Here is a 12,486-nt window from a genome sequence, read left to right as displayed (position 1 = left end):
TCAACTTCCCTTTATAGCAGTAGCCAAGGCCTCAGTAGTTGAGCGATTCCACCTTCACCTGATCGACCATTTCGCTTACATTCTTCTGTTTCTTTGTTTCATTGGGTGGAACCCTGTGCTCGACGGGGTCGCACTCCCCCTGAAGGCGCAGGTCCGCAGCTTGGGGGTCCTCCTGGACTCATCACTGACACTTGAGGCTCAGGTGTCGGCGGTGGCTGGGAGGGCCTTTGCACAACTAAAACTTGTGCGCCAGCTGCGACAATACCTCGTGAAGTCTGACTTGGCCATGGTGGTTCACGCCTTAGTTACCTCTAGAATGGATTATTGCAATGCGCTCTACGTGGGGCTGCCTTTGAAGACGGCCCGGAAACTTCAATTAGTTCAACGCTCGGCAGCCTTGGTTCTAACGGGAGCCCAATACAGAGAGCGGTCAACCCTCCTGTTTAAGGAGCTCCACTGGCTGCCGCTCATTTTCCAGACCCAATTCAAAGTGCTGGTGATCACCTATAAAGCTCAGAACGGTTTGGGACCCATCTACCTTCGGGATCGTCTGTCCCCCTACGAACCTGTGCAGTCTCTTCGGTCATCGGGGGAGGCCGTCCTCTCGCTTCCGCCAGCGTCGCAAGCGCGGTTGGTGGGGACGAGGGACAGGGCCTTCTCTGTAGTGGCCCCCATCCCGGTTATGGAATTCGCTGCCTAGGGAGATCAGGCAAGCCCCCACCTTGATGGCATTTCGGAAGAGTCTGAAAACTTGGCTTTTCACCCAGGCCTTTGGTTAAGATCATCTTTTTCCATCACAATAATTATGCTCCTCGACCTTTTGCACTGGTCGCTCTTCCCGATTCCTGATTGATTGATATTACTCAGGACTCCTCCCTACCGTACCTAATGTGACCTTAAATGATTCTAATGCACTTTATCTATTTATGAATTTGTTACCCATAATGTGCACCGTACACTTTGCTTATCCACTATTGCAACCTCATTGTTTTTAACCTGATGTTTTAATTCTGTGTTGTGTTTTTTAACTTATTGTGTATATTCTTTATTGGTCTTTGTTTTTGTCCTGATGTTTTATATTTTATCATTGTTTGTATTTTGATTTTGCTGTAAGCCGCCCCGAGTCCCCTTCGGGGGAGATGGAGGTGGGATATAAATAAACTTATTATTATTATTATTATTTCTTTAATTTCTTTATTTCCATCATTTCTATCCTGCCCTTCTCACTCAGGGTGGCTTACAAAACTGGCAGAATTTGATGCCAATACACAATAATACAAAAGAATAAAAACATAAGCAGTTAAATACAGATTTAAAACAATACAAAATACTTGAGCCATTCATCCACAGAACCTTGTACATAAACCTTAGTCCAGACCGAGTCGAAGCCAACAAAACTCATTCTTTGAACACTTTGTTCAACACTTGTTTGTCCCTTTAAAGTATAAAACCATATTGTACCACACTCCCCCCCCCAATACTCCTACTAATAAGAATAACAACAACAACCACTACTACTACATTATTTTTGTATCCCGCCACCATCTCCCTGAAGGGACGCAGGGCACCTTACATGGGGACCAAGCCCAATCAGACAAAGGTCAAAATATAACACAATAAAAATATATATACCAACATCATAAAGGACATAATTAAAAACATAATTCATCCTACAACAACCAGTATTTAGCCAAGCGTAATGGCCGTTTCCGAGCTGGGGCAAGGGGAAGGCCTGTGCAATACAGCTGAGAGGGCAGGGCTGATGGCAGAGTGCGAGAGGCCGATGAGAAGTTAAGGCTGGAAGGGCCAGTCAGGATAGTACAAGCCCAGGGCAGGGACAACAGTAAAGTGCAAGAGTCGAGAATGAAGTTATAGCTAGAGGGATCCAATCATTTAGTGAACGGAATTAATCAAAGGCACATTGGAACAGCCATGTTTTTAGGTCTTTACAAAAAGTGGGCAGGGTGGGCGCTAGACCCAGGAATGTGTGGGCTGGGCAGGAGAGGGTTCAAAGGCCTTTCCGTACGGAAACCCCTTTTCTTTCCTTCCTTCCCTCTCCGGCTGCCTCCTTCCCTAATCTCTCTCCTCCTCTTCGGTTGGGCCGGGATCACGGGGGTGGCCAGGGCCAGGAGCCTCCTTGAGGAAACAAGGCTTTAGTGGAGGGAGGGCAAGCTCATGCTTTTCTGCTGTGGATGCGCTGAGGAAGAAGTGCCCGGCTCCTCCTCCTCCTTGTCAGTCTCACTCATCTGCCGGTGGTGAAGTTGAGGACCTCTTCGCCCTCACTCAAGTGCAGCCTTGTTCCCTCAGGGAGGCACCTGCTTTCGTTCAGTCACAAGGACAAGGACTGCAAACGGTGACAGCTGCCTCTCAGCAACACCCGTCTCCCTCCTTCCCTCCCTCACCCGAGTATAAGCCAAGGGGGGCTTTTTCAGCATTAAAAACATGCTGAAAAGCCGGCTTATACTTGAGTAATTGTTTGTAGTTCCATCGTTACCATTAGAAACCTTCCTTCTATATCTGTCTTAACCATTTGCAGGTGCCAGAGTTTGGGGAGATAAAATACCAGGCCCTTTCTTTTGGAAGTTCCCTCTGATGCCAGTTCTTCTCCCAGTCGTTTTTGTTTTCAGCCTTACAGAATCAAGGGATAACCTTTCAGGCCATGTGGAGACCCCTTCAAGGTTCTTCCCAAAGGCATCCAAGGAAGCCCTTTTCTCTCCATGGCCTCCAGTTTTCTTCGGATTTCCCCTGGATGAAAAAGAAGGAAAGGGGGAAGTGGGCAAAGGTGAAGGGAGTCGGCAGGAAGGAGGCTTTGTGGCTGGAGCTGTGCCTGTCTTTGCATCTCATCATGGGCTCTACAGAGGGAATGCAAGAATGCCTGGATGGAACTTAGTTCAGCATGGACTCAATTTGTGAACGTGGTTGTGAATTAGCCAGTTGGGAAGGCAGGTCCTTCTTAGTTTGGAAGATTCATTTGGGAAATGTGGCCGGAGTGACCCTTTGAGATGCTGAGGAAGCAGAGTTGGGGGTCCCTGTGGCAGGGGAGATAATGACACAACCAATAAAGAAATCCCGTTCCCTTTGAGCATTTAGCACAATGCTGGTAATTCACGGAAGCCCATGATCCAGAATATGTTACACCCTTGAATAATGGAAGGAGTTCTGCCTGCCTGCCTGCCTTCTGTTCCTTTAACCACGTTTGGGTTTGACCCAATGAAATGGGTGTGGCCCTCCAATATGGGAAAAGGGTTCAGTTCCCTCCTTCCGTGATTCCTTCCTTCTCTTATCCTGTCCTTCTGTGTTTCCTCCCTTCCATCTTTCCTTTCTTCTTTCCCTTTTTGCTTTGTTTTCCTTGAGCCAGAGGTATGCGGCTTCGTGTCTAACCTTTTGCTTCTTCTTTCTTGACCAGGACAAGAGAGTTCTCTGGAGCCACCCCTGCCGTGATGGGAAACGAACCAGCTTCTAGTCGATATTAAGGCATTTGGAAACCAAAGTGCAGTAAGGAAACCAGTCCTCTAGGAAAAAGGATTCCTCTTAAGGGGCTGATCTTGCTGAATTCCTACATTCACTTCGGATTATAGAGTAGAACCATAGAGTCAGAAGAGACTGCATGAGGCACCCAGTCCAGGCCTCTGCCGTGCAGGAAAAGCGCAAAGTACCCCTGACAGATGAGCATCTGGCCTCTGTTTAAAAGATTCCAGAGGAACCTCCACTACATTTTGAGGCAGAGAGTTCCACCGCTGAACAGCTCTTACAGTCAGGAAGTTCTTCTTAATGTTGAGATGGAATCTACTTTCCTGTAATTTGAACCCAGTGCTGTGAGTAATCAGAAAGGGAAAAACAAGAGTCAAGTGTCCATATTGCAATTAAATGTACATAACTGTTGACATGGAGGAGAAAGCATATAAATGTATCGAATGTGGAAAGAGCTTTGGTCAGCATGGAAACCTGAAGACACATCAAAGGACTCACACTGGGGAGAAACCCTATAACTGCCTGGAGTGTGGACAGAGCTTTACTCAGAAGGGACACCTACAAAGACATCAAAGGACTCACACTGGAGAGAAACCCTTTAAATGCCTGGATTGTGGACAGAGCTTTGCTCATAGTTCAGGACTACGTTCGCATCAAAGTACACATACTGGGGAGAAACCCTATAAATGCCTGGAGTGTGGACAGAACTTTGCTCAGAGTTCAGCTCTACGTCAACATCAAAGGACCCACACTGGGGAGAAACCCTATACATGCCAGGAGTGTGGACAGAGCTTTGCTCGGAGTTCAGGTCTACATTCACATCAAAAGACTCACACTGGGGAGAAACCCTATAACTGCCTGGAGTGTGGACAGAGCTTCACTGAGAAGGGACACTTACAAAGACATCAAAGGACTCACACTGGGGAGAAACCCTTTAAATGCCTGGAGTGTGGACAGAGCTTTTCTGCTAGTTCAACTATACGTAAACATCAAAGAACACACACTGGGGAGAAACCCTATAACTGCCTGGAGTGTGGACAGAGTTTTGCTGATAGTTCAGCTCTACGTCAACATCAAAGGACCCACACTGGGGAGAAACCCTATACATGCCAGGAGTGTGGACAGAGCTTTGCTCGGAGTTCAGGTCTACATTCACATCAAAAGACTCACACTGGGGAGAAACCCTATAACTGCCTGGAGTGTGGACAGAGCTTCACTCAGAAGGGACACTTACAAAGACATCAAAGGACTCACACTGGGGAGAAACCCTATAACTGCCTGGAGTGTGGACAGAGCTTTGCTAAGAGTGGAGATCTACGTTCACATCAAAGAACTCATACTGGGGAGAAACCCCATAAATGCCTGGAGTGTGGACAGAGCTTTGCTAAGAGTGGAGATCTACGTTCACATCAAAGAACTCATACTGGGGAGAAACCCTATAAATGCCTGGAGTGTGGACAGAGCTTTGCTCGTAGTTCACATCTAAAAACCCATCAAAGGACCCACACTGGGGAAAAACCCTATAAGTGCCTGGAGTGTGGACGTAGCTTTACTCAGAGTTCAGCTCTACGTTCACATCAAAGAACTCATACTGGGGAGAAACCCTATAAATGCCTGGAATGTGGACAGAGCTTCACTCAGAGTTCAGATCTACATAAACATCAAATGATCCACACTGGGGAGAAACCCTATAAATGCCTGGAGTGTGGACAGAGCTTTACTCAGAGTTCAGGTCTACGTTTACATCAAAGGACTCATACTGGAGAGAAACCCTATAAATGCCTGGAATGTGGCCAGAGCTTCTCTCGTAGTGGAAATCTACGTAGACATCAAAGGACTCACACTGGGGAGAAACCGTAGAAATGCATGGAGTGTGGACAGAGCTTTTCACGGAATAACATTACACATAGACATCATACAATTCACCCTGGAGAGAATGGTGTTAATTGACCCCAGAGTGTCATTCTAACATGTACAAAAGCAACTCTTGCAAATTATGGAGATGCAAGCTCAAAGTTGGGGCATTTCATCACATGTGGTGTATTGTAGAAAGACTGAATTAAAATACATTCCATTCTGGAAGTAATTAAGGTTAAATGAAACTAGAGTTTTATATGTTGAGAATGTTGGATGATGAATTAGAATGAAAACATGTTTGGTCATTCGCTTGTTTTGTTCTGAGCTCAAAGGGTGTTCAGGGAAGAGTGAGGTCCGTGAGATCCAGGAGGCCCTTCAGAGACCACGTCTGGTTGCTTTGCTGGGAAGTCATGCAAACACGTTCACACAAAAGGGAAGGTTGGAAGATTTGGTTCATACAGATTTTAAGTTAATAACTTTTTAAAAATAGAAGATAAAATTTGGAAACTTGAATTATTAAGTCTGGAGTTGAAAACATGACACAATTCAGACAATGGTTTGTGACACAACAACAACACTTCTAGTGAACTACAGCTCCCACCATGGTGGGTCAGTTCCCCCCAAACCCCTCCAGTATATTAAGTTAGTCTTGGTGGTTCTGTGTGCCACATTTGGTCCCGGTCTATTGTCGGTGGTGGTCCCAGTGTCTCTGGATGCAGGTGAACTCTAAATCCCAGTATCTACAACTCCCAAAGCTTACCAGTCTTCCAAATTGGCCATATCGGGTATGCTTGCCAGGCTTATCTTACCTTTGATACACAAGCACCCAGGCTGTTCAGGACACTATACCTCCCTGCTACTTGTAGATACTCATTCAGCTACAAATGACAATGTTGCAAAGTTTTGTGCATCCAAAATGCGCCAGGGGATGTCGGGTCCCAAAAGTTACCTATGTCTCCAGTAATCATCTCTCTTGGTTCTATAACTGGCTGATGGGCCTCTGCGTTGTATGTTTTTGCCCTGTTTCCCCTTCCGCTTCCCCCCCCCCCTCGGTTATTGTGCTTTAGTATCTTTATATTTTAAATGTATTAAACGTACCAAGTTTGTATGTAACTGTGACCTTTATTTCCTGTGCTGGTCTATGACCGAAATAAATGATGTGATTTGAAATTTGGTGCAGATCCATTGTTGTTCGCATTGACAGTGCTGTCTGGATGGAGGTGAACTATAATTCCTATAAATCAAGGTGACTTTCCCCCAAAGCCCTCCTGCATTTGTGTTGGTCGTGGGGGTTCTGTGTGCTAAGTTAGGCTCAGGGCCATCCTTGGTGGGGTCCAGAGTGCTTTTTGATTGTGGGTGAACTATAAATCCCAGTACGTCAAGGTGAATTCCCCCACAAACCTCTCCAGCATTTTCCTTTGGTCATGAGGGTTGTGTGTGCCAATTGTGGTCCAGGTCCGTTGTCATTGGGGGTCACAGTGCTGTGTCTTGATGCAGGGTGAACTACAACTTCCATGTGGAGTCAGTCCCCAACTGCGGACATATGTCTTCAAGGGGAGCGTAACCCCATCTTAGGCGATCTTTCGTAGTTCGAGGATGATGGTCTTCCGTCTCTGTTGTATTTTTCTTGGAGGACGCCTGTGCGTGATTTTAATGTGTGGAGGTTGGTGCACGGCCGGTCAACACACAGTCTTCACAGAATGGGGTCCCAGCAGTGGTGTGGTTAACACAACGAGAGTGGCTTCTCAGTCTGTTGCAGCCTTCTTCTGCCTTCACAGCCGTTGAGGTCTTTGGGTCTTCGGATTGTGCTTGGTCTGGATCCTCCCCGTGGTCACTCCTGGGAGTGTGAGACTCCAGTGCTTGTGCCCTCAGGTTCACTGGAACACGCAAGCCCCCTCACCACGTCAAGGTGACAATCCATCTAGCGCAGGCTGTAACCCTATGACCTGTTTGGCCTTCGGACTGACCAGGAGTGCCTCTGTCTTGTCTGGATTCAGTGTCAGTTTATTTGCCCTCATCCAGACCGTCAGAGCTGCCAATCACCAGTTCAGGGCCTGAGCAGGAGGTGGAAAGAAGTGGTGCCTGCAGAAACCTTCACGTAAGGGAACCTTTTGTTTGACTGGCCCTCCACTGCCAACATTTAAATATGTGAGGTACTTCCATCTTGTTGCATAGTGGAAGGGTCTGTTTTGTTTATTTATCTCATCAAAAATGTAAAACAGTCAGGAAGAGTTCAGGCTCTGCCTACTCAAATATACCACCAAAGGAATGAATGACTGTTTAGCCCTTCTTCCACGTTTCGTGACTTCTTGAATGATATTCCTTCCTGGCCACGCCCCCTGAGAAAGGGAGGGAGGGAGGATTGAAGGGCCCCCATTGGCTGAGAAAGGGGCGGGATCCCGCCTCTGGAAGCCCTGCCCAGCACAGAGGGGGCAGCCTGGACCCTCCTGTCATTCTTTGCAGTTTGGGCAGAGGGTCAGGCTAGGTGTCCCTCCCCCCTCCCCTCAAGAAAGGCTCGCGGAGGAGGAGGAGGAGGAGCCTCCGTGGAGGGTGCAATTCGCTCTGTGGCCACTGAGTGGCAGGCAAGAGCTACCTGCTCGCTTATGCTATAGTCTTCCCTCACTTATCGCGGGGTTACGTTCCAGGACCACGCGAGTAAAGTGGAAATCCGCCAAGTAGGGATGCTATATTTGTGTTGTTTACCATCTCTGTCCCTTCCTCGCCTCTCAAGCACGCGCATGCGCACTCATGCCGCTGCCTTGTGAGGCGAAAACAAAGCCGCTTCGGCCTCTTCTTCTCTCCCTTCCCGAGGCTTCTCCTTAGGAAGGAAGTAGAAGGAGGGATTTATAATATTAATTTATGATTTATACTATTATTTTAGTGTTTATTTAAAAACGTGCAACAGCGAGGGCGCGAAAAGCAAGGGACCACTGTATCGTGACGTCAGGAGCCACTGCATAGGAGGCAAGAGCTACTCACTCGCTTATGCTATTGTGACGTTGTGACGCCTCTAAGCTGCGAGAGCACTGGGAACCAGACACGGAAGCCAATAAACAATCTAATATCTTTATGAAGGAAATAAAAGAGTCAAACAAAAATAAGCAGAGTATTTAGTCCAGCAATAGTCCTTTTAGGAAAGGTCAAATATAGTCCAATAATATAAAGTTAGATGTCCAGTATTAGAGTTCAAAGTTTTAAATCCAATAACCGAAACACACTCAAACTTCCAAGCAGTTTGAGTGGGGAAATGAGCAAGGTCTTTCAAGAGTCCCAGGTTCAATGTCAGAGGCTAGGATAACAAGGCAAGGCAAAGTTGGTCGTGGTGGAACTGAATCGCAGTCCAGACTTGGCAGGGAGACGAGACGCAACGCCCGGTCTACTCGAGAGTAGTGCGCTGCAGGAACTAGAGACGATGTTCGTTTCCCAACTGACAAGTTGACACCGCGATGGCCAGCCTGTGCGCAGAACTTTTATGGGACTTCGAATCTCCCCTCAAACCAGGTGCCTGAACACCTTTTCCCGAGGGAAACGGACTGAAGACAACAACTTGCCAGATGCAAACCTCCCTGGAAACTCCCAAGGGAATCGGTTTAATTAGTGTCCTCTCTCTCCGCTAATCTCGCGCTTTTCCTCCTATTCGCCTTCTCAGAGCGGAATGTTTTCACAAGCAATCTCCCATCAAAAGGAGCACTCTCCGGGGGACCAGGCTGTGTTTCAAGGGCTTTTGTGATTAACTTTGGTCTAAAACTGTCAACAGGGGACATCTGGAAAGGAGCAGAATCTTGCTGAGTTGGCACAAACCCCATATCCTCTTCAGTCTGATCCATAATGGCTGCAGGGTCATGACTCGAGGGTCCCTGAGACATCACAGACGTCAGGAGCCCCCCCCCCCCTTACGCGGCCTCTTCAGCCCAACAGGGGGCGTTTTCACCGTAGAGCTGAGTGGCGCGAGGGATAAAGCATGCAGCCAGGCTGAGTTGCATTCCTTGGGAGTTCGAGGCTCAACAATCATAACAATATTCTGTCCTGTTTGGGACTCTGACCACTTCCCAGACGAGGCCTCGGTTCCAGAAGGAAGAGCCTCCTTCCGGCCGAGACAGAGTCCCCTTTGTCCCTACAAAGCAAAGCCAAAGGGGTCATTGGGCCCCATCTGAGGATGCCTACCATAGATGTGTGTGAAACGTCAGGAGGGAATACTTCTAGAACATGGCTATACAGCCCAGAAAACATACAACAACCCTGTGATCCCGGCCATGAAAGCCTTCGACAACACATTCGGCCTCAAAAAGCCGTGTCATTGAGACTGAACCCTGCAGGACCCCACAAAGCAATGGCTGCCAGGCTGAGAAGGTGTCTCCCAACAACACCCCCAGGAAGGACTGCTAAACGGTGCCCCCAAGACCAATTCCCACGAGGCATCCCAGAAGGAGACCGTGGTCTACGGCATTGAAGGCCCCTCAGAGATCCAAGAGAACCAAGAGGGACACCCTCCCCCGGTCTAGGTCCCTCTGCTCCTTCCCTCCTCCCCACATGAGGAGCGAAAAAGACTCACTGAGATGCGGACCAAACCAGGCGACACAGCATCAGGCTGCAAAGGCAACGGGCAAGGAGCAAGAACTGAGAGAGAGAGAGCAACTGCCTTCCTTCCTTCCTGCTGTGAACGGGAAAGTGAGCTTTCCAAGGGAACGGTCTTCAGAGGGAGATGCTGCAGCGCATCATAAGGGTCTCCATGGCGCCCCCTGCAGGCACGGAACAGCCATCCAGGGAGGGAGGGAGGGAGGGGGGGAGGAAGAGCTCCATGGACCAGAGGAGGGGCAGGACCGGAAATCCATTATCATAATATATAATAATCATAATAATATGATATCATAAAAAGAATATAATAATATATAATATAACATTATAATAATTACTATATTATATCATAATTATCAGGAGCCCCCATGGCCTAGTGGATTAAAGCCTTGTGACTTGAAGGTTGGGCTGCTGACCTGAAGGCTGCCAGGTTCGTGGATCTATGGTGCTGTTCCCTCTCTGAGGTTTCTTTGGAATCTTTAGGGCTGTTTCCCTCGGGAACTGTGAGGCTGAGAGGCTGTGCACTCTTAGCCAGAACCTTTGGGACCTTTCCCCTGGAGTTTCTGTTTCTGATTCCTCGGATGTTCTATATCCCCGGATGTTCTTGAGATATGAAGCTTTTCTATGGGACGAGCTGGTCTACGTCCTATACCTGAGCTTCCTTAAGTGAGACTGACCTAAAAATGGCTCCTTCCCTCCCAGAGCCCTGAACAATGGGCGGAACCAAACTTAATGATGATGGACAGGTGGCCTGCCCTATGACTGCAAACATTAGCAGAAAGAAAATAAAGTTGGAGCTTCTGGTACAGCTGTACCAGCACATGAAGAGATGGGCCGAGTGAGAGGAGCGCGGACCCGTTCTGGACTCTTGAGAAATGCCATCGTTCTTATTCTTCTGGTAAAGAAACCTTTTGTAATCTTAGAGAGAACCCGGCATCTTTGCCTCCAAAGGACGCTCTCCATTCTTGCCAGCCACATGGCACTTCACGCTCTGCTTGCTGTGAGCTGGATGCTCAACTCGAAGGATCCCGTTTCTGCCTGTTTTTGGATGCTTTGCTGTTTTGGGGTCGTTTTTCCTGACAGAAAATCCTTACCAAAAGGGTTATGGGCCTTCTCTGGCGGATTTACCATCCAGAATCAATGCCCTGCCTGAATGCGATGGAATGCCCAGGAGTTGCAGTCTTTTAACAAGAATAAGATTGGTAAATATATATATATCCTCTGAGCACACTCGCCCCGCCTCACGCTCTTCCGCCACCGAGGGAGGTCCTGGGAGATGGAGTTCAGCCACAACCTCAGGCCTTTGGGACCAGGGAAAGACTGACTTGGTCAAAGAACCTGGGCAACGCCGGGTTATTATTATTATTATAGTGTTACAATACATTGTTATATAATAATAATAATATTATAATACTATGTGATAATAATATAATATAAGGGTATAATAATATATAATAATACTACAATATAATCATCATATTATAACGATACAAAGTTATAATGCTATACTATATTATATAATAATATAACACTTACAATAAATGAGAATTCCTTCCTTCGTGATGGTCGGCCACGGCATGAGATCCCAGCGAAGCCCCCTTTCCTTCCATAGCCTTACGTCATTATTTTATAATATAATATATTTTATATTATAATAGAATTGTTATATTTGAGTATTATATATTATTATTATTTTATTATTATAGTGTTAAAGTGTGATATGATATAGTTATAAAATATTATACTACATTGCATTATTATTTTATAATATATAATATTGTATATCATGTCATTATAATATATTACAATTATTATATTATCATATGATTATGACTATATTATTGACATCAAATCAGATAGGATAAGATCATTATAATATTATAATATCATACAATATTATAATTATCCTACCCGATTTGTTGTCAATCCACTCCTTTGGGCTTCACGCAAATCTACCCTTTACCAAAATATACGATCCTGGGCTTTGACCAAAGTCAAATTACAATTATGATATAATACTTATGATAATATTTTATTATATATTATTGTACTCTTTTTATAGTAAAAGGTAAAGGTTTCCCCTGATGTTAAGTCCAGTCGTGACCAACTCTGGGAGTTGGTGCTCATCTCCATTTCTAAGCCGAAGAGCCGGTGTTGTCCATAGACACCTCCAAGGTCATGCGGCCTTCCTACTGGAGCACTACCTATTGATCTACTCACATTGGCATGTTTTTGAAATGCTAGGTTGGCAGAAGCTGGAGCTAAGAGTGGGTGCTCACTCCACTCCGGGGATTTGAACCTGGGACCTTTCGGTCTGCAAGTTCAGCAGCTCAGTGCTTTAACACACTTCACCACCGGGACTTATTCTTTTTATAATGTTTTTATTATTATTATTATTATTATTATTATTATTATTATTATTATTATTATTATTATATTATTATTATTATAAATTATTCCAAAGGCTTTCCCGTCCTGCCCATCAAGGGAACTCTCCCTCCCTCCCCCCTCCCTCCCTGGATGGCTGTTCCGTGCCTGCAGGGGGCGCCATGGAGACCCTTGTGATGCGCTGCAGCATCTCCC

General features: G+C 46.4%; 3 protein-coding genes across 6 annotated transcripts in view; 1 reads left to right on the top strand and 2 right to left on the bottom strand.

The window, feature by feature from the left end:
• Positions 1-6,498, top strand: part of LOC134294583 (zinc finger protein 420-like) — a 72,712-nt gene extending 66,214 nt beyond the window's left edge. For both annotated transcript variants that reach the window (XM_062966139.1, XM_062966138.1), the window contains exon 2: positions 3,407-6,498. In XM_062966139.1, coding sequence (XP_062822209.1) covers positions 3,868-5,331 — 1,464 coding nt within the window. In that variant the 5' untranslated portion in view covers positions 3,407-3,867 and the 3' untranslated portion in view covers positions 5,332-6,498. The remainder of the gene's footprint in view (positions 1-3,406) is intronic.
• Positions 1-12,486, bottom strand: part of LOC134294598 (zinc finger and SCAN domain-containing protein 2-like) — a 239,348-nt gene that overhangs the window by 14,867 nt on the left and 211,995 nt on the right. The window lies entirely within an intron of this gene.
• The window catches only part of LOC134294568 (zinc finger protein 850-like), a 256,756-nt gene that overhangs the window by 177,013 nt on the left and 67,257 nt on the right, over positions 1-12,486 (bottom strand). The gene's annotated exons all lie outside the window — the stretch shown is intronic.

Source organism: Anolis carolinensis, unplaced genomic scaffold (genome assembly GCF_035594765.1).
Source record: "Anolis carolinensis isolate JA03-04 unplaced genomic scaffold, rAnoCar3.1.pri scaffold_17, whole genome shotgun sequence".
NCBI lineage: Eukaryota > Metazoa > Chordata > Lepidosauria > Squamata > Dactyloidae > Anolis > Anolis carolinensis.
This window is presented reverse-complemented; position numbering and strand designations above follow the sequence as displayed.